The 24,753-nt window shown below is 40.7% G+C and overlaps 1 protein-coding gene across 1 annotated transcript in view; it reads left to right on the top strand.

Moving 5' to 3' along the window:
* The first annotated feature begins 4,423 nt into the window (after positions 1–4,423).
* Positions 4,424–24,753, top strand: part of LOC124128706 — a 59,171-nt gene continuing 38,841 nt past the window's right edge. Inside the window, exons 1-2 of the mRNA XM_048398215.1 lie at positions 4,424–4,522; positions 4,651–4,722. Coding sequence (XP_048254172.1) covers positions 4,463–4,522; positions 4,651–4,722 — 132 coding nt within the window. The 5' untranslated portion in view covers positions 4,424–4,462. The remainder of the gene's footprint in view (positions 4,523–4,650; positions 4,723–24,753) is intronic.

The following is a 24,753-nucleotide window of genomic DNA, read 5'->3' as shown; positions in this document are numbered from 1 at the left end:
TTTAACATACAAAGGGAATCGTCGTATTCTTGCAATGTACACCAGGCTTCGTGCAGCTCTTGAGTCGAAAAATGACTCCCACCCCCCCCCCCCCCCCCCCCCCCCCCCCCCCTGAGTAAATAGGACATTATGTCGGAACACTTACATTCAACACTGTCCGGGGTAGAAACTAGTCCGGTCAATTTGACCTGTCATGGCTATTGATGCTTCGACAGAAATATGTGAATAATTCATCAAACATCAATACTATCCTCGCCCTGTGGCAATATTGTCAATTGTTTGGTTATTACTCGTACTTCTGAAAACGATGCGAACACACACACACGCACACACATGCACATACACACAAACACGCACACACACACACACACACACACACACACACACACGCGCGCGCGCGCGCGCACACACACACACACACGCACGCACACACACATACACGCGCACACGCGCACACACGCACGCACGATCGCACACACACGCATGCACTCACCAGTGCAAGTGGTAAAAATAAAATTAAAATAAGTAAGTCATTTACAATTTACAAACAGAGGTTGTTTATATTGTTTTATTGAAATGTTATGATTTTATCGAAAAACAATTGTTCCCGAAAATTCTTGAAAAACATAAAGATTTTATAGAAAAGACGATCGAAATACATGCATTTATAGCGTTTGGGATGGTAGACCTGGGATTTTATCTAAAAAAAATTAATTGTTCCCGACAATTCTTGAAAACATATTTTCACCCAATTATAGCATCCTATAGTGAATTGTCATTTGGGCCCATTTCTCAGCATATTTGAATGTGAGTAATGCATCAGACTATTGAAAAATAGAAATTGTATGGCGGGACTTTGTTTTGAGATCAGCTATTTTTGTTCTTAATGTTCAGGTTCTCAAATATTATTTTCAACACAAACACCAACATAAATCAGGGATATTTGCATGATGCTTTTAAGTATTATGAATGAATACACCTAGTTGACACAAGTTCTTTAATTTCTAAATGTGTTTGTGGCCAGTGGGCGGGGTGAGCTCGCCTTTTCGAGAGCACCCTCTGTCATCACTGTTTGATAGTGATTCATGACACATTAATACTTAATGTTATGTCAAAAACGGTTCATGTCACATGCTCCTGATGTGGTAGGAATTATGCAGTTGACTCTCCTTTTGTCTGGGATTTCTTATGAGTATGGGTAACGTATGGGTGACCTTATCATAACGTATCATGACGTATCCATGTCTGACCAATCATATAGCATACAGAAAAATCGTTGACTTCGACGTACTATGCAGTCATGATACATGATTATCTTTTGGTGTGACTATTTCTGGTAGATCTATTTTAATGAGAGAGGCGGTAGGCAATGATGAAACAAGTCCATATTCCAAAATAAGATTCCTGTCCTGTGAACGGGGACTATTGTGGGGTCATATTCATGACAGTTCAGCTTCATGAATTCACAAGACGAACGACACAAACATAATCCTAGATTGTATGGAAAAGTCCTTTGTCGGACGTTTACAAAATATCCACATTAGCATACTATGATATTATGTTAATTAATCGCCCAAAATGTGACAGTTCACATGAAACTGCTGTTGGGGGTTGCATGTTATCGATCCCAATTGCGTGGATTGATGTTCATGATATCAATCACTGGATTGTCTGGTCCTTACTCGATTATTTAAAGACCGCCGTCATATAGCTGGAATATTGCTGGGTGCGGCGTAAAACAACACACAAACATATTAACTGGCAGCAACACATTCTTCCTCGACTAACTATGTTGCTAAATTTAAAAAATACCAACAGCAGCAGGAAAAGAAAAACATTAATTTAAAATCAGATAATACGGAAGACTACAATGAAATATTTTCCATTCATGAGCTCCATACTGCCCTTGGGCAAGCTAACCGTGAAAATCCGGGGTAGAATAGGTCTTCAGCAACCCATGCTGGCCGTAAAAGGCGACTATGCTTGTCCTAAGAGGCGACTTACGGGATCGGGTGGTCAAGCTCGCTGACTTGGTTGAAGCATTGCCATCGATACCAATTGCGTGGATCGATGCTCATGATATCAATCACTGGGTTGTCTGTTCCAGACTCGGTTATTTACAGACCTCCGTCATAAAGCTGGAATATTACTGTGTGCGTCGTAAAACAACAACCAACCAACCAACCCTTTGGCAAGCTCATGATACATACTGCTACAGGAGCTGATAACGCGCATTTTCAACTCCTGAAACATTTACCGGAACCTTGTATAGAAACTCTCTTGTTACTATTTGACGATATTTGGACATCTGGTAAGTTTCCTTCATCATGGCGTGATGTCATAGTTGTTCCCATACCAAAACCGGGACGGGATCATACCGATCCCTCAAATTATTTCATTGACTAACTGCGTTTGCAGAACCATCGAACGCATGGTCAGTAATAGACTGACATGGAACTTAGAATCCAATAATCTAATAACAAATATTCAATGTGGTTTTCTTAAAAAATCGCAGTTCCATTGACAATTTAGATCGATTAGAGTGATTCGTTAAGAATGCAATTGTGAACAAGAAACTTGCAGTGTCTATCTTTTTCGATCAAGAAAAGGCATATGACACTGCATGGAAGTAATGTATTTTAAAATAACAAACAAACAAACAAACATGTATAAGATTGTTTGTTTCTGTTTTGACGCTGTGCTCAGCAAGATCCCTGCTATATGGCGGACATGGGTAAACATATCACATGCTAAGAGTGACTTGGAAAGCTCATAAAATGTTGTGGTAAACAAATTCCTTTCACAAATGTGTTCGAAAAGTCGCACACTAACACCTTTAGTCACAATTACCTCACACTGTGGCAACAAACGTTGGCGATCCTTCAAGGCAAGTCAAGGACTACTGTGGAACACTGTCCTCGCACGCGCACGTGTGTCGTAACATAGTTTGATTGCTCATGGAGATGATATTCGTCATTTTTAAGATTCAAAATGCAATGTCGAAATACTTCAGGTCAAATGTTAATGTGTGTAGTGTGTGTTTGTGTGTCTGTGTCTGATTCAATATCAGAACACTTTAGGTCAAATGTTAGTGAAATGTCATACACAAGAAACAGTCCTGATGTATCACCACTGCAGTGCATCAAAATGTACAGTGAACGGTGCAAGGAAAATGTCCCTTCCTGCCCTTTGTCAGCCGGCTGTATCGCTCCCTGTGTTAAAACATAATCTTGATCGGTTTAATCTCAATCGTTTCGTTGTCCGTTCTTATATGACATGAAGACCAGCTTAATATACTCATGTGTCTATCAAGAACTATGTAATGTCCAAGGGTTTAAAGGGTGAAAAATAGGTTTCCTTTGCCGATCATGATTGTTAACGGAGGCTTCTATCATAAAAGGATGGTATAAAATATCATTGACCGAGAATGAGAAAAAAGTCCCTGAATTTCGTGTTACAACTATATTATAAAGTAGTCTGCGAAATGAAGGCATACACCTGAAATGATAATGTATGAATGGTGTCACAATTCGGACTATTGTTACCGTACTGGAAACTGTTGCATATACATCCCTGCGAGGACGTCCTGGCACACAGGCCAGGGGAACTCTATCTCGAGAAAACAGTATTCAATAGAATACGGTATTTTTTTGCACAAACAGAGGGACTGTTGTATTATCATACATTACGACACATCTGCATACGTTTTCTGATATAGCATCCTTTTTACTCAAAGGGTGTTCCGACTCATCAACTGTTACGTCGCTATTACAGGAACATAATTCGTCTACTTTGGCATCCGTCAACTTGGAAAACATGCATCTTCATTGTCTAGCGGTTTTGTGCCTGTCTGAATCAGAAGATATTCCAACATTGTAAGTATTGTATGTTTAGATATATATATATATATATATATATATATATATATATATATATATATATATATATATATATTATAGGTACATGCAGTTTGATCTCAATTAACCGCCGTCATACAGCTGGAATATTGCTGAGTGCGGCGTTAAACAACAAACAAACAAATCATTTTAAATTAACAGCCCCCGTGATGTAATATTCATAGCATTTTCCGAGGAACAAATCCATGTACACCCACGAATCACTGCAATGTTTCAAATGACGTCAACGTGTTCTCAATAAATGCATTGTACAATAATGCACTTTATCTTGTGGCGAAGAAGGATATTACGAGCATGCAATTAAGTCATGTTATTTACAGAAAAGAGTAGAAGGTATAATGTGAACATTGTGAGGAGCTAACTATGGTCACTGCTCAGGTGACGGCCAAACAACAAACTGTTTCAAGATTCATTGGTTCCTCTTCTGAATGATTGTGATTGGCTGTGTGACCGTAATCTTCAACTCACGTGGTCCTCTACTCATTACATGTGATTGGATGATTGACTAGTCTGTACAACTCACGTGTCCAACAGATTAGATATAAATGCCACTGAGTAGAACGACTTGTTACAGACGGAGAATTGGTGCTTCTACAATAGCAAAGGTCAGTTTACTTTTTTATTCTTCACACTTCTGTCACATAGCTGAGCTGTTCTCATTCCTTCATACATCTCAACACCATGATCTCCGTTTAATATTTTGTATTAATGTTGTATTAATTTCCTGTTTCAGTCTAAAATATCCACAATGGCGAGGTTCCTGATGGGTTTTGTTCTCATTTTGTCTTCTGCAGCAGCGTCTGAGGTGAGTGAGCGAGTGAATGAGTGAAAGGGAGTACAATGAATGTATGCCATACTGTGTTGGGTGCCGACATTGTACATGGTCCGAGAAGTTAAATAAATGAATAGTGGTTCCTCCGTGGGGATTCCAGGTTAGATGTGAGGTGAGGTAAAATGAGGTTTAATGTTGCACTCAGGATTATTGCACTTATATTTCGACGCGCATCTGTTCTCCGGGCAGACGCTCTATCCACAAGACCACAGATGTTATACCTATACTGGGCATTGAAGGAAATTGAAAGGAACGGGTGGTCAGACTCGGTGACTTGTTTCAAGGTGTCTACGCACAAGTTGTGAATCGCTGGACTTAGTATCAATCACTGGATTGTCTGGTCCAGACTCGATTACTTATAGGTCAACATCTCCTTATTGATGGCAATGCAAACACAGGAACGAAATGCAATTGACCAGTTACCCTGTCAAGGATCTTCAGACAGACTTAAGTTAATTCTTACAATATAGATATCTGATCTCCATTTTGGTATATAAAAGTGAAAAATATGAGAATGATACTTAATGAATTGAATTCAAATTTCTTCGTGTTAATAATCAGTCTATCTTGTATGCTTTAATTCTTTCTAATTGTGTTTGGAATTTTGCTGATTGCGGCGCTAAACAACAATCAATTCCAATATTTGTAGTGGAGAAATATCAGCGCTACCTAGGGGGATACGACAATGCTGCTGGACGTGGCAATAGGAGATGGCATCATTGAACTGCACTCCCACAAACCAGACAATGCGCCTGCCTCTTTCCGAGAAACAACCAACCTCCACGTGTTTTCCAGGGTATGTGTTATTTATTCTACTCTAAATGGTACAATAAACGTTGAAATATTTTCTGACGAAATTTGTGTTAACCTTAACGTCCATTTCAATAAGCTTACATTCCAACTAACCTTTTTCTTTAAACACCATTGCCCCCTTGTAAATCTTGGGTAACACTGGTACCCAGTAACATAAAGAAAGGTTAACTGAAATAGATTTGTAAGACAGACATGTTACCTATCAGACTGCATGTCCAAATGGTGCTGATTGTCGCTTTCAGTCACCGATCTTCCTGGTCCAGTCCCGGTTATTTAGGGGCCACCTTGATAGAGCTTGCAGCGATGTCTACAGCGGAACAAAATCACCCATTTATGCTAGCTTCATTTTCTTTTATCTCATTTCAGCAACTTGTTGCCATGAGAAATTCGGTGGACAAAGAATGCTATGTCAGACATATCAAAGAAACCTTTGAAGAGTTGAAAGTGAAAATAGGTGGTATCGAACAGGTACGTTTCAATAGTTTTGCTTCAATTTCTAACAAAGATTAGGAAATGTTGTTTAAAGGGTAGAATACTTACTAAGGATATGTACTGACGTCTGGCGTCCGGATTCCAGAGCTTCTCTCAAAGGAATACAAAGAGAGCTATTTTGCTGGGTCAAGCAAATGTACCACCAAATCCTTCTCTCAATGATTAACAGTCTGTATATCTGTAATACAATCAAGGAAGGATTATATTTACAGGAATGAGTGAGTGAGTGTGGTTTTACGCCTCTTTTAGCAATATTACAGCAATATCACGCCAGGGGGCAACAGCAATGAGATTCACACATTGTGCCAATTGCAATGTAGGAGGTCGATCTCGGGCATTCAGAGTCACAAGCGAACGCTTTTACCTCTATGCTACCCTATTGTCCATTGTATTTAGAGGAAGTATTTGGGTACGAGTGGAATTAATATCATGTAGATTCTCAAAACCTCAAAGGTTTTGCTTGATCTTAGGAGATGATGTTTAAAGGGTAGAATACTAACTAAGCATATGTACTGACGTCTGGCGTACATCCGTCCGGATTCCAGAGCTTCATTCAAAGGAGTACAAAGAGAGCTTTATTGCTGGGTCTAGCAAATGTGCCACCAAATACTTCTCTCAATGATTAACTATAATACGAAATACAATCAAGGAAGGGTTTTCTTTATATTCATAGGAATGAGTGAGCGATAATGGTTTTATGCCGCTTTCAGCAAAATGTTACCAATATCACGGCGAGGGACATCAAAAATGGGGAATTGAACCCAAGCCTTCGGCGTGACAGCCGAACGGTTTAACGCCGTGCCACGCATATGCAAGTTTATTTTGTTTATACAAAACGTCAACGCCAGAGAATAACCATTCTAGGTGATCAGGGGCTTGATTATTCTTATTGGAAAACATTCACGCTCACAACATTTCCAAATTTATTGTATTATTGACTGGATGCAATTCCCTATTTTGACTTGTACCTGTTTGTTCAGGTGGACCCGTTGTGTGTGGTTGTGGCGGGTGCCACGGGTGGGGGAGCATACGCTCACCTTTTCATCAATACATTGACGATAACATTTATTTGTCGTGATCCCCTACTTTCGTTGGAGAGTATATTTCACATTTTGTCCGATTCTTGTCTCCACAGCTGTCTTAGTCCTGAAGTGAAACGTTAAGAAATAAGTAATGTTTTCTCATTTACTCCCAAAGCACAATGCAACCGTAGGCCAGCTCGCTGAAGATTGGATCGACGTGAAGAAGGTTTGCCCCATTGAGCCGTGGGCTGTGAAGGAGCTCCTTGGAGATGAGATCGACTGCTTCTGCCGCTTCCACGACGTCTACTTCGTCGGTCTCGTGCACACAGGCACCGTTGGCCTCACAGGTATGTATTGTCTTACATCATTGGTTGTGTGAAACTCTAAATTGTAAATACATATTTTGTGTAAGACATTGTCCGAGTGGTGTTCCCGTTTATTACTCGCCCGTTTAAGATTCCACTGTTTAATAACAATAAACTGGTGTTAAATACCAAAGCGCGTGCTTTCATGTAGGTACTCCCGGAACAAATTCCAAGAAAAATATGGAAAAACTTTCAACATCACATCACTTATTCTATGACATTGCGTATACTGATAGATCACTCAAAACTCGATGACATGAACCCTGTTATTGGGACATTGTCTCGCTGGTGTAGCCTGCAACAAAGTTTCAAAGATTACGTTATAACGTCGGTGTTCAATCGACACATCGAAGATCAAGATTCCCCTCATGGGTACCATGTGTGAAGCCCATATCCGGTGTACCCACCCATACCTCCGTGAATTTGCTTAAATATTTCTAAAAGCGGCATAAAACCATACTTACTCCCTTACTGTATTTTTCTGTTAAAATCAATTGGATTATGCTGTGGATCGCGTCAATGTCTTGGTCTTCAGCAACCCATGCTTGCCGTAAAAGGCGACCAAGCTTGTCGTAAGAGGCGACTAACGGGATCGGGTGGTCAGGCTCGCTGACTTGGTTGATGCATGTCATCGTATCCCAATTGCGTGGATCGATGCTCATGTTGTCAATCACTGAATTGTCTGGTCCAGACTCGATTATTTACAGACCGCCGTCATATAGCTGGAATATTGCTGAGTGCGGCGTTTAGCAACAAACCAACCAACAATGTCTTCATTTTACACACGACGCTAGACTTCTTGTATTCATACGCTTCACCAGGTTTATGACGGGAATTCCAATAGTTCGATCAAATTACGTTTATAAGCGGCAAGTAATAAATACATTACTAAACTCGCTCCCATGTAATACCGTTTTTATTAAACATTCGCTCGTCAAATACCAGAATTAATCATTCGTTTCTTTAAATTGGTATTACACGGGAGCTCGTTTTGGCACTATGTTGTACACTGGTTTCCTTATATGTCATTAATATTTACAGGCGATTCCTCCACAAAAAACCTTTAACTCACTCACTCACTCCACATAAAACCTATCTAAAAATGTGAACTAATTGTGGCGTAAGTCAATAAACAATCCTTGTTAATCGAATGAGGTAAGTATTTGTGTTCAACGTTTATTGCGTGACACTGATAGTAGTAACATTGATTTTGTCTACTTTACTTTGCTTGTGTTTTCATGCTGTTTTAAAGTTCTGGGTTTTTTAACTAGGACAATCTGAATCTCACTACAGTATCTTTATTATCGCATACGTATAGCATTATACCTTAATAGACTTAATTTGATTATTACAGCTCCATCCAGGAGACGCAAACGTGCAGCAGCTGCTCGGGTATCTGTTGCAAGCGCTTGCTGCTGTTGTTGTCACTGTACAGACCAATTAGTACTGGGATAACGTCAAGTTCACTCAGTAACTCATGAGTTACAATAAGTATCCAGTGTCGGATTTCAATAAGGCCACTCGATAACGCAAAAAGTATGCATTCTCTCAATTTCAATTGATGTCATACGAAGGTAAATATAGATATTTACCACAATGTTACAATAAACCAATGTTTCAAACCAATTGCTTTGTGAGAAAATGTGTTGTTTTTGCACAATTACAAACATTATGAATATCTATATCTATACTATTTCTAACATTTTTTGTTTGTTTGAATTTTAACGCCGCAATCAGCAATATTCCTCCTGTTTGACGGCAGTCGGTCCATAATCGAGTCTGGACCAGACAATCCAGTGATTAATATCATGAGCATCGATCCACACAATTAGGGTTGATGACATGCTTCAACCAAGTCAGCAAGCCTGACCATCCAATCCTGTTAGTCGCCTCTTACGACAAGCATATTGGCTTTTCACGGCACGAATGGGTTGCTGAAGAACTATCCTCCCCGGATCTTCACGGGTCACCATCAGAAAATACTTGCATCAGAAGTAGTTCAGGAATGTAGAGACTTGCTCGATACAGAGAGAGGTGGCTCTTCTTCTGTGTAGATTTCCATAAGAATTCACAATAAGAAGCAAGTTGAGAAGTCTTTTCGCAGAATTGAGGGATTATCAAAGCACTTGGCCTTGTCTTTATAGAATCTGCCCCTCCATGGAATTGACCTTCTACCATTCTGGGTGAGGGAGAGAGTTGTGTGACTTTATGGCAGTCTGTAGACTTGGGCAGGCAAGCCAGTGGTTAATAGTATGATCAACGAGGGGTACCATGACAAAGTGTCAGCTGGATGAGGCATTTTAACATCTTCGGTTTCTACGTAAATGCCCCACAGAACCTTAATACATGAGATTCTTGGGGCGGTTTGGTACGCGTGTGGTTAAAGCGTTGGCTCGTCACGCCGAACACGCGAGTTCGATTCCCCATATTTGTACCATTTCTAAAGCCCATTTCTAGGCTTCCGAAGAAGTATTGCTAAATGCGGCGTAAAACCATACTCACTCGCTCATGGTATCCTTAACATACACTTGCCACACTAATAGAAAACATAGAAAATCAAACACATCAAAATATATGTCCCCTTTATCAATACAAATTGATGAATGGATTGACTAATTAATGCCGCGCCCAGCAATATTCCAGCTGCATGAGGCTGGTTCGTAATGACAAGTTTGGACCACACGATTCAGTAACTACGAAACTGGTATACGGTGACATTCATCATCCAAATCAACGAGTCTCACCACGCGATCCCTTTTAGTCACCCCTTACTTCAAGCATGGGTTGCTGAAGACCAAGCCTAAACCCGGATCTTAACGGATCCTTCCTCAATTATACATAACATAACATAATCTTCGGACGCATCAGGATCCTTTAGCATCATCATCACCACATACAGATTCCTAGTCACTGTACATATTATGTAAATACAATGTCTGTCAAACAAATAATCTGCAGGGGCAAGCGCAAGCTATTGCAGTACACAAATGCAATATCCACCCATTATTAAAATGACCAATAAAGCTCTTAAGAATGCCACGTAGTGTTTTTTGACAATACAGATTTAGAAATGAAACACATGTGCTAAACGTTAGTGAACACTGGTAGTAACATAGAAAAGCATGAGTCACTGGATAATGTATGCTGGTGGCAATTTGGAACCTTTCCCAGATCTCTTTATGAGACCGACCCTTTCATAGTCTCGGGAGGTGGAAGGGGGCTGGGACTTCATCGAAATAAATATTGTTCCAGAAAGTTCTTGCAACAAATTCTTATGCTTCAGACTTCTGAAAACAGAATAAAAGGTTGCATGCCACAAAAGTTACATTGTTGCAAGGTGTTTCTTTCTACAAAATATTCACGCCCACAGATTAATTTAATATTGGTAGTCGTTCCTTATGTTACGTATTATTTCCAATTTTGATTTGATTCAGTAGCCTTCGATAACTACAGGGATCTGTCGCTGAAACCAAACTACAACTCTCTAACTCTATCCTCCTTCCCCTCTTACTGGGTTACAACTTCCAACCCCAACACACACACACACACACACACACACACACACACACACACACACACACACACACACACACATACATACACTAACACACTAACACACTAACACTAACACTAACTCTAACACATTTAAAATGAAGGCTTAAGTCCATACAAACAAAAGAGCCCTGCATAGAATTTCGTTCAACTTGATATTTATGCACAGCTCCATGTAAGAAGAGACCCGTGAAGATTCCGGGGTAGAATAGGTCTTCAGAAACCCTTGCTTGCCGTAAAAAGTGACTATGCTTGTCGTAAAAGGCGACTAATGGGATCGGGTGGTTTGGCTCGCTGACTTGGTTGAAGCATGTCATCGATCCCAATTGCGTGGATCGGTGCTCATGATATTAATCACTGGATTGTCTGGTCCAGACTCGATTATTTACAGACCGCCGTCATATAGCTGGAATATTGCTGAGTGCGGCGTTAAACAACAAACCAACTAACCAACCATCCATGTAAGAAGACATATAAACATACCATATGAATATATCCTTAAATGAACCACATATCCAACATGATGGGTAGAAATGGTTCCTAGTTTGATGAAATGATAGAATATTCAATTTTAGTTTGTTTTTTAGGGGGGTGGTGGTGGTGGGGGGGGGGGGGGGGGGGGGGGGGGGCGGTAGTGGTCTAGATAGACGATGATTTCGGCGGAAGCATTCGGACAGTTCGTAACTTTTTTTTTTAATACCCCCTGTTAACCGTTTCCAGTTTGCATGATTGGAAAACACATCCCGATATATATATATATATATATATATATATATATATATATATATATACACAAAACCAAACTAAAACTAACTTCGACTTGTTCTCAAATAGCTGAAAATATTTTCTATGTACAATTTAACAGTAAAATTCCTTTTAACATGGTAAGGAGACACGAGTTGCCTCCCTTTAGTTGCAGTTCAACCATTGTACATGTTTTATGTAAGGTGAGGCTTAATCCTGCATTCATGATCATTGCATTTACAAAGCCACGTGTACGAGTGAGGGGTGTGTGTGTGTGTGTGTGTTTGTGTGTGTGTGTGTGTGTGTGTGTGTGTGTGTACTATACAATGCTAATGCCGGTGTGACATTGAAAATGGACCCGCGTTGAAAAGTGACCCTGGAGTCAGTATTCAACGTTGAAAACATACCCGGTCTCAGTTTTCAACAGACCAGGGTCAGTTTTCAACAGTTGAAAAGTGACCCTGTGAGCTTACCAAGTCGTTAAATAGTGACCCGGGCCTCATGTTGAAAAGTGACTCCGTTGAATTGTGACTTCTAGTGTAAATAGAAAGATCGAATTTTATAATCGATAAAATCTTTTAAGTGTCTTTATCCGGGTGTTTCTGTGTGCGTATTTGTCAGCTTGCATCAGTTGTTTTACGTACATGTATGTCTTTTTGAGTGCGGTACGGGGAACGGTGGGGGCGTTTCATGTTTTATTAAAACGGGAAAAATCCAGATTCAGGATTTACTGGCCAAATCTATAAGTCTATACAACCAGAAATCCAGCTACCTTTCAATCTGTATTTTTGTGAAGATTTAATTAATAAACATAGTTCTTTTACGAGCGGCTATCAAAACGTTTTGAGCCTCTATAACTTAAAGTTGAAATTCTGGTTAAAGTTACAATTATTTTTCAACATAGTCCCATTCCAGTTTCACACACTTGTTTCATCTGTTGTTGTTTTTCCAATCATTAATGCCCGATATAAAATCCAGCCGTTAATTGTTGTCGTCAATTGCTGGTGCTTTTTCAATTTAGGGGACAAGTGGAAATCAACTGGGGCTAGATCTGTGGGTCACAGGTCGAACCCACATTTTCGAACAGCATCCATCTGAACCCAGCTGGCGCGTACTGGTGCGTGGTCTTGTTAGATAATCTAGAAGAGGTACTAGTATATGGGTATTCTCCATTGTATAGTATAGAATCGCTTAATGTGGTAGAGAATGCTCGTCGTTATATACTTACAATAAGTGTTTTAGGCTCCAAGCATTTGATAACGTCCACATTTCCAAAATTCATTGTGCATTTTTGAAATTCGGCAAAATTCACAGATGTAACAGTTTACTGAAGTTTTTCAAAAAGTGCTGGTTTGGTTTCTTTTCATTTAATCGTGCATACCACTTTTCACAATCAAAACAGGCTTCTATAGGAATTGTGTAAAGTGTAACATCATTGTCAATTTTTTAAACGAGCTCAATCTCTTTGATTTTGTGTTTTTTCGAAGAGTTGCCTTCATTGCCACACCGATACGGAAGCAGTTCACTGACGTAATAGAACATTGCCCTTTTGGATAGGTTTTCAGCTTTCTTATCTTGAAATACCCATAGTATGCAGATATGTCTTTGATCTATTGCGTGTTTGACATTTTAAAAGCTATACTCAACAACAAAAGTTCCTGTGACACCAATATTTTAGGGTATTTTTCAAACAAGTAAAGTTTGGTTTTCATTATTGTAGTACATGTATGGAATCAAGTCACAAAACGCAACTGCTACAGAAAAGCATGCATTCCATGCAAAAGTTGACTTTTATACAAGCCCCATGCATTTCACTACCCAAGAATGGGGATAGAAACGTGTGCGTTAACGGGATTCCATATGCATTGTTAAGCATCGTGCTGACAACAACCACTCAGAAAAACAACAAAATTATGCAATTATTCAACATTACGAAATGCCACGCCTGTCCGAAAATGAGCGTATGCGAGCCATTGGTATGCTTGAAGCAGGATCGAGTAAACGTGATGTTGCAAGACAATTTAACCTCCACAGAAACACCATTTGGTGTTTATGGGAGTGTTGGCAACAGACGAATGCAGTCAGAGACCGTCCGCGGAGTGGCAGGCCACGCGTAACCAATAATCGACAAGACAACTGGATTCGAACAACACATCTACGAAATCGATTCCAGCAAGCAACAGTGACTGCAAGAAGCATCCCTGGCCTTCCACGAATATCCTCACAAACCGTACGTCGTCGCCTCAGATGTGCAGGGATTGTCGCCTGAAGACCCGCCAGACGTCCCATTTTGACAGGACACCAACCCAAGTACGTCTACAGTGGTGCAGACAGCGTCTACGCTGGACGGCCATGCTGTGGGGACCAGTTCTATTCACCGACGAGTCTCGTTTTCACCTCAGCCACAGCGATGGACGGATTCGAGTGTACCGACGTCGAGGTGAACATTACGTCAATCATTGTGTCATGGAAGAAGATCGGTTCCCGGTGTGTGGGGTGGGTGGGGAGGTTGGGGGTGGGGGGAGGTTGGTGGGGAGGTGGGGGGGGTGGGGGGGGTCATAGTGGTAGCTACCGCGACGAGTTCATCGGCCCTGTTGATCTACCGTTTTTGGGTCGTCATGGCCCGGGCTTTACCTTTCAACATGACAATGCCCGGCCTCATATGGCTCGACTGGTTCAGGTGTCTCTTCAACAAAACAACGTGAATGTCATCCCCTGGCCGGCTGGCTCCCCTGATCTCTCACTAATCGAGCACATGTGGGATGAAATGGATCGGCGCATTCGACGTCAACACGTGTTCCACAGACAGTCCAGGAACTTCGAAACCTGCTCCAGCAGATATGGACAGATATCCCACAGGACGCCTGGTCCATTCCATGAGACGAAGATGTGTTGCTTGTATCGCAACCAGAGGTGGAGACACACGCTATTGATTTGAAAATTGACATTTTGGCATGTTCATGTTTTTCATGAAATCACGCATCTTCTGAAGTCAGTATGGCAAATTAAACCATTTGATCACTTACAGGAGTCTTTTTTCTGCTGCAAACCGAGATTGTTTCAGATTTGGTAAAAACATAACTTTGCATTAAGTCTTGTTCAATGTCACAGGAACTTTTGTTGTTCAGTATAATAAAAAAGTTTAATCTTTTGAAAACAAACTTGGTATTTTGCTGTTGGCGAGTTTGGTAACGTCCATCGCTTTTCCTGCACTTTTGTTTCACGTTGCAAATGATGGTAGTGGCCATTGTAGCATATGTGATCAGAAACTTCTAGGGTTTATAATACAAAACTATGTATTTCTGATCTGCTTCAACCGCCTTGTATAAACCGTTGTTATTCCTAATTCGATAATGACGATGATGCGATCTACCCTTCCAACAGAGATGCTAATAACCCAGTAAACACAGGGGGTCCAGGCAACGTTGCATACGTAGGTTACTATTTGGTTACTCTGTAGACGCTCAGTAATGTTACAAAAACGTTCCTGTGGAACCATGCAACGTCTGTGCAACGTTCGACTTATTGGCTGCTTAAAAACGTTGTAGCAATATTACGACAACGTCACGTTGCTTAAACAAAGTAACGTCCTTACAACGTTGTGGGCACGGCCTTTTGGTAGCTGGTAACACTTGCAGTCTTCCCTTTCAGACCTTTGTCATGCATTAGACTAATGGTTTCTATTGAGTTCCATCGAAAACGTCCCCACGCATCGAATGCGAATGGTGCTTTTAATGATATAGTTTCTTATTGATACTAACTTCTCACAATATCGTTTATTCATTTGTGAAGTGGGATTTCATATTTTGAAATATTACGGGGTTGAAGTTTGTATGTAAATATACCAACTTGCGTGTCAACACAATATATAGTTGCATCAATATAATAATAGAATGACTTCAAATCACAACATTTATATATGCTTGTACTAAAATATACTTGACATCACGTTAACTCTTCTAAAAATAATCATTAAACGCTATTCATAACACCACCATGAACATTTTATGCGTGGGGACATTTTAGGTTGGGGACGTTTTCGGTGTACCTCTTTCTATCTAGCTTCCAGATTGTAGATATAATATCTTCGGATAATCAACTTCAACCATTCAGGACACAGTGCTCTCTCTCTCTCTCTCTCTCTCTCGCTCTCTCTCTCTCTCACGCACGCACGCACGCACGCACGCACGCACGCACACACACACACACACACACACACACACACTTTCTATCTAGCTTCCAGATTGTAGATATAATATCTTCGGATAATCAACTTCAACCATTCAGGGCACAGTGCTCTCTCTCTCTCTCTCTCTCTCTCTCTCTCTCTCTCTCTCTCTCTCTCTCTTGCTCTCTCTCTCTCTCTCTCTCTTGCTCTCTCTCTCTCTCTCGCACGCACGCACGCACGCACGCGCACGCACGCACGCACGCACGCACGCACGCACGCACGCACGCACGCACGCACGCACACACACACACACACACACACACACACACACACACACACACACACACACACACACACACACACTCACACACACACACACACACACACACACACACACACACACACACACATATATAATACTACCCTGCACCCACATACTTGCTGTAACACACATGCACCCACCGGGCCACTTTCGTTCAGCCCGAAGACTGGTGCCCCATTGTAACCACCGTGGTGTTATGATTGAAATACTACCCAAAGCCACGTAAAACCCAATCAAACAAACATAACACACGTGCAAACGTACGCACAGGCAGTCACATGACAGCTGTACATGCACACACATTTTTGGACATTTCTAAAGTGAGTGAGTGAGTGAGTGAGGCGAGTGAGTGAGTTAATGCTTCACGTCACATCGGCAATATTTTAGCCATATCGTGACGACCATTTCTAAAGCCAGGAACCATGGCAATTTGTATAATTATGTATACGTTAACAAATGCCTATAAATGCGTGTCACCTCCAACCCTCATCCCGAACACACTGATAAATATTTGCACCAATTTAGACATGTTGCCAAAGTCTTCTGGAAAGCAGAATAAACCACAAGTCATAGTTCAACGGAGTCACTTTTCAACGCGAGGCCCAGGTCACTATTTAACGACTTGGTAAGCTCACAGGGTCACTTTTCAACTGTTGAAAACTGACCCTGGTCTGTTGAAAACTGAGACCGGGTATGTTTTCAACGTTGAATACTGACTCCCGGGTCACTTTTCAACGCGGGTCCATTTTCAATGTCACACCGGCATTACAGTGCTAGCCCACTGAGATACCATATCGCAGCTTAACATGTCTACTCCTCTCAGACACAGTACAGGGACTCCCAGTCTTTGTGTTAACCCCTTAATGGTGAGTTCCATCTTCAACATCTTTCAATGTGAAGAGGCAGGGGAATCGAAACACCGACCCTCTGCTCTCCGAGCAAACGCTCCTTCCACTATCCGATGGAGGCGGTTTTCAATATAAGAGTTGCACAACACCTTTTGTTTGGTGACCTCTCATTTCCCATCACAGCAGTTTATTGTCCATGTGACGTCACCGGTTGTTGATAAAGAAAGCATTCTCTACTTTATGCTTCAATGTATGTTTTCATCACTATCTCATACTCATTCCACTCACTTCGTGTGTTTACCTTTTGACATGTTCCATGAATATGTTGACATCAACCATGACATAACAACTGTACACTCCCCATCACCCTTTTGGATATGTACAATGATAACTAATCATAAACCCCGGATAGGGAAATACGACACTCAAATTACAGAGGATCAAGAATGGACCGGCAGTGCAGTAGTATTCGACAACGAGATCCTCGACTAACTTGGAATGTGTGGTCGAAGTCAGGGATTTTACGTGTCTTCACATAGTTGTTGTCTTGACATGTGATTTATATATTATTAATTTGAAATAATTTACATTCGCACATTACATGTTTAACATCTTTAAAAGGGATCTCCACATGGACAAGACGGATTGGGAGAGGAGCGCCCTTGGTGTGCCTGTACCTGATTTTATAATTGCATGTTGTCTGTTCATATCAAAATATGACAACCACCTGCGCTTATGGTAGTAGGGGATAGACGAAATGAACACAACAAATGTTAAGTAATTGTTTGAAGGCGATATCATCGTTCTGCTTTTTTCCTCAGTTTATTTTGTACGAGTTGTTTTAACTCCAACGGAAAAGTTCAATGCGTGAATGTTTTATGAAGCACACATGTAGATTCTTACACTTGGTAAATACATGTTGCTGTACATCTTCCGGATGTTCCTACAGAAACAAGATTTGTGACACTTTAACAGGGACATCTTGACATCCTTTGCGGTACAAAATAAACTGAGCATACTTTATCCCAGTACATTGTAGATGGAGAGAGTATATTCCCATTGTTGTTTGCTCAGTCTTGAGATCTGTTACATGAGAATCAACTGCCAGACATTGTAATGTACTACAAACAAAACAAAGTGTAAATATTATATTACGAAATACAAGCTTATGTTGTTTTGAATATGTATCTTCTAATACGTTCACGTAATTGCAGCCATTATATGGGACGAATTTAAAGAAGTCAATTGGAAGTTAGGTGCCTAACAAAACAGTTTATGAAGATATTTGTCACATAATCAGCAATGTTCCAGCCATATGACGGCACTGTGTAAATAATCGAGTCTGGACCAGACAATGCAGTGATTGATATCAAGATGGTTGGTTTGTTTGTTGTGTAACGCTGCACTCAGCAATATTCCAGCAATATGACGGCAGTATGTAAATAATCGAGTCTGGACCAGACAATGTAGTGATTGATATCAAGAGCAATTGGGATACGATGACATGCATCAACTAAGTCAGCGAGCCTGACCTCTCGATCCCGTTAGTCGCCTCTTACGACAAGCATAGTCGTATCTTACCTGGTTAATTGTGGTAAGTACGCAGTAGTAATGCTATTGTCGAGTAGTAAACATTAAATAATCTGTAGGTCTTAAATTCAAAGTTGGACAATGACTCTATATGGATTACGTCATTAATTAGTTTAAAACACACATTTTGAGGTCACAATCCCTGCAATGTATGCTGTAAGACATGAAAAACCAAATTCCCTTTGCAGAAAACATCGATCAGAATAGACATTCCTGTGCTTCGTTTAGACCCTGTCTATCAGTGTCAGTAATAGAACATGAATCTGATTCAGAACAAAGGAATCCAGGCATGTGCTCATTTGAAGTCCCAGTCGCCCCACAGTCTCACTATTGATACGCTTTCTCCACGTTATGGCGTACCACATACTTGCTAAACGAACAATTATTTGGGCACTGAGGTTTGATAACAGGTTACAATGTACATTTACTATCATAAATACTAGAAAGTATGTCCAACATATTTCAAACTTCTGGCACTCTAAGAGTAATGAGGTGTGCAGATCTAGAGTTGCGTCCCTTGGGCACACCAGAAACCTATGATTGTGGGTTTGAATCCAGGTACGCCCCGATTATGTTTCTAGGTTTGTCAGCACCATACCCGTGCTCGTGGGTTTCACCGAAGTGGTAAACGTCTGAGACCTGCATCACTTCGGGCTGTTCTCCCACATTAAGCAGACACGCCGTGATATAACTGGAATACTGTTAAAGGCGGCGTTAAAATCAACTCACTTACTCACTAAGAGATATGGTGTGTGACAGACAAACATTCCTAATACCAGTTCATGACGTTTGGAATATTTGTTAACAACACTGTTATTTGCATAACTTTCAAACCCAATGGAAACAGTTCAGGCATCGTCTTATTTATTTCTATTTCTTTAAAACTGTTCACATTCCGTTATGTTTCAGTACCGTTAGGAATACATGGAAATACTTCATTTAATGAGCATAGTTCATAACATCTGGTATATAAAGATCTAGTTGCACCTACAAATATATTTTTCCATAGGTGATCAACTATTTCATGCAGCGGCAGTATGAGTAAAGAAAGGATTATGTTCGAGCATTTTTAGCATCTACCTTTCTCATTTGACTGTACATTGTTGATGGTTCAATTTCGTGTTTTCGGGTGGCGAAGTGATACCTATACTCAACAACAAAAGTTCCTGTGACACCATTATTTTAGTGTATTTTTCAAACAAGTAAAGTTTGGTTTTCAATATTGTAGTACATGTATGGAATCAAGTCACAAAAACCCAACTGCTACAGAAAAGCATGCATTCCATGCAAAAGTTGACTTTTATGCAAGCCCCATGCATTTCACTACCCAAAAATGGGTATAAAAACATGTGCGTTAACGGGATTCCATATGCATTGTTAAGCATCGTGCTGACAACAACCACTCAGAAAAACAACAAAATACCGCAATTATTCAACATTACGAAATGCCACGCCTGTCCGAAAATGAGCGTCTGCGAGCCATTGGTATGCCTGAAGCAGGATTGAGTCAACGTGATGTTGAAAGACAATTTAACGTCCACAGAAACACCAATTGGTGTTATGACAACGTTGGCAACAGACGAATGCAGTCAGAGACCATCCTCGCAGTGGCAGGCCACGCGTAAAAAATAATCGACAAGACAACTGGATTCGAACAGCACACTACGAAATCGATTCCAGCCAGCAACAGTGACTGCAAGAAGCATCTCTGGCCTTCGACGAATATCTTCACAAACCGTACGTCGCCGCCTCAGATATGCTGGGATTGTCGCCAGAAGACCCGCCAGACGTCACATTTTGACAGGAAACCACCGTCAAGCACGTCTACAGTGGTGCAGACGGCCATGCCGTGGGGACAAGTTCTATTCACTGACGAGTCTCGTTTTCACCTCAGCTACAGCGATGGACGGATTCGAGTGTACCGACGTCGAGGTGAACGTTACGTCAATCATTGTGTCATGGAAGAAGATCGGTTCAGGGGTGGCAGCGTTATGGTGTGGGTTGGTATTACAGCAAGACAGAGGACCCGTTTGATAGTGGTAGAGGGAAATCTCAATGGACAGCGCTACTGCGACGAGAATACGGCCCTGTTGTTCTACCATTTTTGCGTCGTCATGGCCCAGGAATTACCATTCGACATGACAACGCCCGGCCTCATATTGCTCGACTTGTTCAGGATTCTCTTCAACAAAACAACGTCAATGTCATCCCCTGGCCGACTCCCTTCCCTGATCTCTCACCTTTTGAGCACATATGAGATGAGATGGATCGGCGCCTTCGTTTTCAACCACGTGTTCCACAGACACTCTAGGAACTACGAAACATGCTCCAGCAGATATGAACAGATATCCCACAAGACTTTGTGCGACGTATGGTCCATTCCATGAGACGAAGATGTGTTGCTTGCATCGCAACCAGAGGTGGACACACACGCTATTGATTTGTAAATAGACATTTTGGCATGTTCATGTTTTTTTTATGAAAACACGCATTTTCTTAATTTTCTGTATGGCGATATAAACCATTTGAACACTTAAAGGAGTCTTTTTTCTGTTGCAAACCGAAATTGTTTCAGATTTGGTAAAAAATATAACTTTGCATTAAATCTTATTCAGTATCACAGGAACTTTTGTTGTTCAGTATATTTATCTTAAAAGGGGTATTCGCAGGACGACGACCTGTTGACCAAAGATATTCGCATGAAGTCCCAGTGCGGTATCCTTTGATTCTTAAATCCGCGCGCTTAACTACTGTTGGTTAAACGGGTTTAAACTGGGGGCTATCTTGTGAGTTGTGTTATATTAATAAGTGACAAAGTGACAACATACTACGCCTACAACAACGAATCATCTTCTCAGGAAACAAATAATCAACAACCACAACTACTACTACCAATACTTTTACAACACAAATGCTACTAGTTAATGTCTAGAACTAGGACTACCAGTGCTACAACTGATATCACTACCAATTGCATGGATCGATGGTCATAAGGTCAATCACTGGGTTGTCTAGTCCATACTCGATTATTTATTTAGAAAACTGCTGAATGCGGCGTTAAACAACAATAAACAAACAAACAAAACCGTGTACTACCAATAATATTACAACTACTGCATATGGAAAGTCAGCTTGTTATGTCAGTATGCTTTTACGCAATATCATGCACACTTCGACAAAGGACAGCCAGTAGTCGTTATATTCAAAAAACTTGCGAATAATAATCGTTAGGGTTTCAGTTGTAGCCGTTGTTATGAATCTTTTGAAGGGTATCAGCATGTGTTAAGTCGTAAATATATTCCATTTCAAAGGGTGAAAATTAAAAAGAAAGTCAACGTTCTCTCCTTTGTCAACACAAATAATACTGGTGTCATTGCAGGGCGTGAGACACGAAGAGACTTGAATGCAAATCAGATCGGCATACTCTCTGCCTTTCAAAAGGGAGCGTTTCATGATTGAAATTCGATTTCTATCTGACAGTGACGTCTTTTCAATTACATTTGAAATGGTCCAATGTGAAACGCACTTCAATTTTATCACATGCCTAACAAACTTTTCACAAGACTGTGTGGCATAAGGGATGATTGGTACTTTCCAACAGCTTCGAGATTTTATGGTAGACAGGTCGAGAACATTTTCAAATTTGACGAATCAGAGACAAAAATGATGTCAAATGTTATTCCCTATTTTGACATACCATATGCTCCCGTGTTATTTTTCAGGTGAACAATTGACTTGTCTTTGCACGTGTTTCTGGTGTGTGCCAACGATGGGGCAGGATACGCTCAACTTTTCGCGAACACCTGTTATCATCACTATTTTGAATGAGATCATTAAACACTTGCTCATGATATAGTTGGAACCGTTCAATTGACTGCTTATAGCAGAAATTTGTAATGAATATGGTGAGGTGAGGTGAAATGGGGTTTAACATGAATATCCCACACAGACACAGTATACTGACGCCGAGTTGCCCAGTCCTTGCTTTAGCCCCATAATGCCAAGTATTAGTCAGGGTAACAACAAGTATAATCTTTTAACGTCTACAGCTAGATGCTCGATCCACAGTGGCGGTCTAATGAATATGGAAAGGGCTTTGACGCTTTTATTAATATAATTCACTGAACTGTAAGAATGCACATCGAGATACCTGGACACTGCCACCATACAGAAACTCACTTAGAAAGTCTCTTCCATGACGGGCCAGCTAAATATATACCTTGCCAGTTTGAGTGTGTTTGGATATTGAAATAAAAAAAGGAATGAAATAAACTGTGATGTACATCAATCTACACGCTTCTGTAAGGCTCTGTAATAACGCATCTTAATTTGATGAACCCAACATTATCTACTCTTTGCTTTGGAGATGAACCCCCGCTTAATCCAGATTAAGCGAGACACCTACATCGCTGATTTCGAGAAAAATTCGCACGACATTCCAGTAGGGAATAAGTAAAATATCACTTGGTCATCGTCTGGCGAATGAACCCTTATACGGAAATTGGCTTCGGATCAGTTATGGAACTGAAGCGATTGCGTGTGTGGTTGTTATGCAACGCCGCATTCAGCACTATTCCCGCTATATGACAGCGCCATGATAGTAATCGAGTCTGGGCCAGAGAGATTCAAATCGTAAACTCTCCACAACATCGGGGTACCTTGACCTCAATCAAAAAAGTTACTCGATCCATTGATAAATGCCCATAAATTAAGGCAATCAACTTTTTTCTATCACTTACATGACTGAGGCAGTCATCAAGGAAACAATGCTTAGCATTGCCAATAGTACCCCCTACTTCACAAGTCATTCACTCGGATTTGTTCGATTGTTTCTTTCTTGTTTAACGCCGCACTCAGCAATATTCCAGCTATATGACGGACATTCACAAGGTAGACGTTCAGTTAACCTCTGAGCGAACATTTTAGCATCATTGTGATTCCTCTGCACGTGTTTGTAAAAAAGTTGGACGCGTACAATCGACTGCTTTTAGGAGATATTTCTTATGATTATAGAAAGGTTTTTTTTACATAACTATATCCGTTTCATATTTCTGGTAAAAATCAGAATTGATAAAAATAGTTTATTATGCAAATTAAGACCAGTTATGAAACGATCAAAACGTAACTTCATATCACGTACAATATATGATGCTATGACACTTCGCTAAACAAATCTTTCATATGTTCGATCCTTGTGTTTGTGGGTTTCCCTTCTTAAAATTAGTTATTATGAGGACATGTGTAACGCATGCGTAGCCCTCAATAGTTAAAATATAATGTCGCATCGACATTACTACTGCCATATAGCGTTTGATGCGTAAATAAAAAAACAGTGATGTTTCAATGTACATTCTTACACCGTTACCAAACCGAAGAGATGGCAAACAAGTGATGGGATGGTGAGATTAAATGGGTTTTAACATTGCGTTCAAGATTATTGTACATGTATAGCGAAGTGCACGGACGTGTGTGTATGTGTGTATGGTTGTGTGCGTGTGAGTTTGTGCATATGTGTGTGGCTGCTTGTACTTGTCATGACTATTGCCTATTTTAATGTGCTAGCTCACTGAGAAACCATGCTAGAGTTTAGAATGTATACCCCACTCAGACACAGTATACTGGCTCCGGCCTGACCAATCCGTGTCTTAGCCTCTTAATGCCGACCGCCAGACAGGGTAACAACAAGTACCATCTTTTAGCGTCATTTGGTATGACGCGGCCGTGGATCGAACACCCGAACTTCCTCTATCCTGGCAGACGCTCTGCCACTAGACCACGGAGGCGTCTGAATGCAGTATATAATCTCAATAAAGGTTCCCATCATGCTTGAACAGCACGTGATGCACGTACATACAGAAACCACTAATGGTTGTGAATAGTGAAAATACGTGTATTGGAGAGCAACGAAAAAGAGTGAGTGCGTGGGGTTTAAAGCCACATTTAACAGTATCCCAGTTTGGCGCTGACAAACCTAGAAGCATTCTCAGGGCGAACAGGATTCGGACGCACGTCCATAAGTCATTGTTATGTCAATGCACAATATAGAATAATGAAGTCCTGTAAAATGGAGAGAGCCAGATATAAAAAA

This window comes from Haliotis rufescens, unplaced genomic scaffold (assembly GCF_023055435.1).
Source record: "Haliotis rufescens isolate VD_foot unplaced genomic scaffold, xgHalRufe1.0.p SCAF_18, whole genome shotgun sequence".
NCBI lineage: Eukaryota > Metazoa > Mollusca > Gastropoda > Lepetellida > Haliotidae > Haliotis > Haliotis rufescens.
This window is presented reverse-complemented; position numbering and strand designations above follow the sequence as displayed.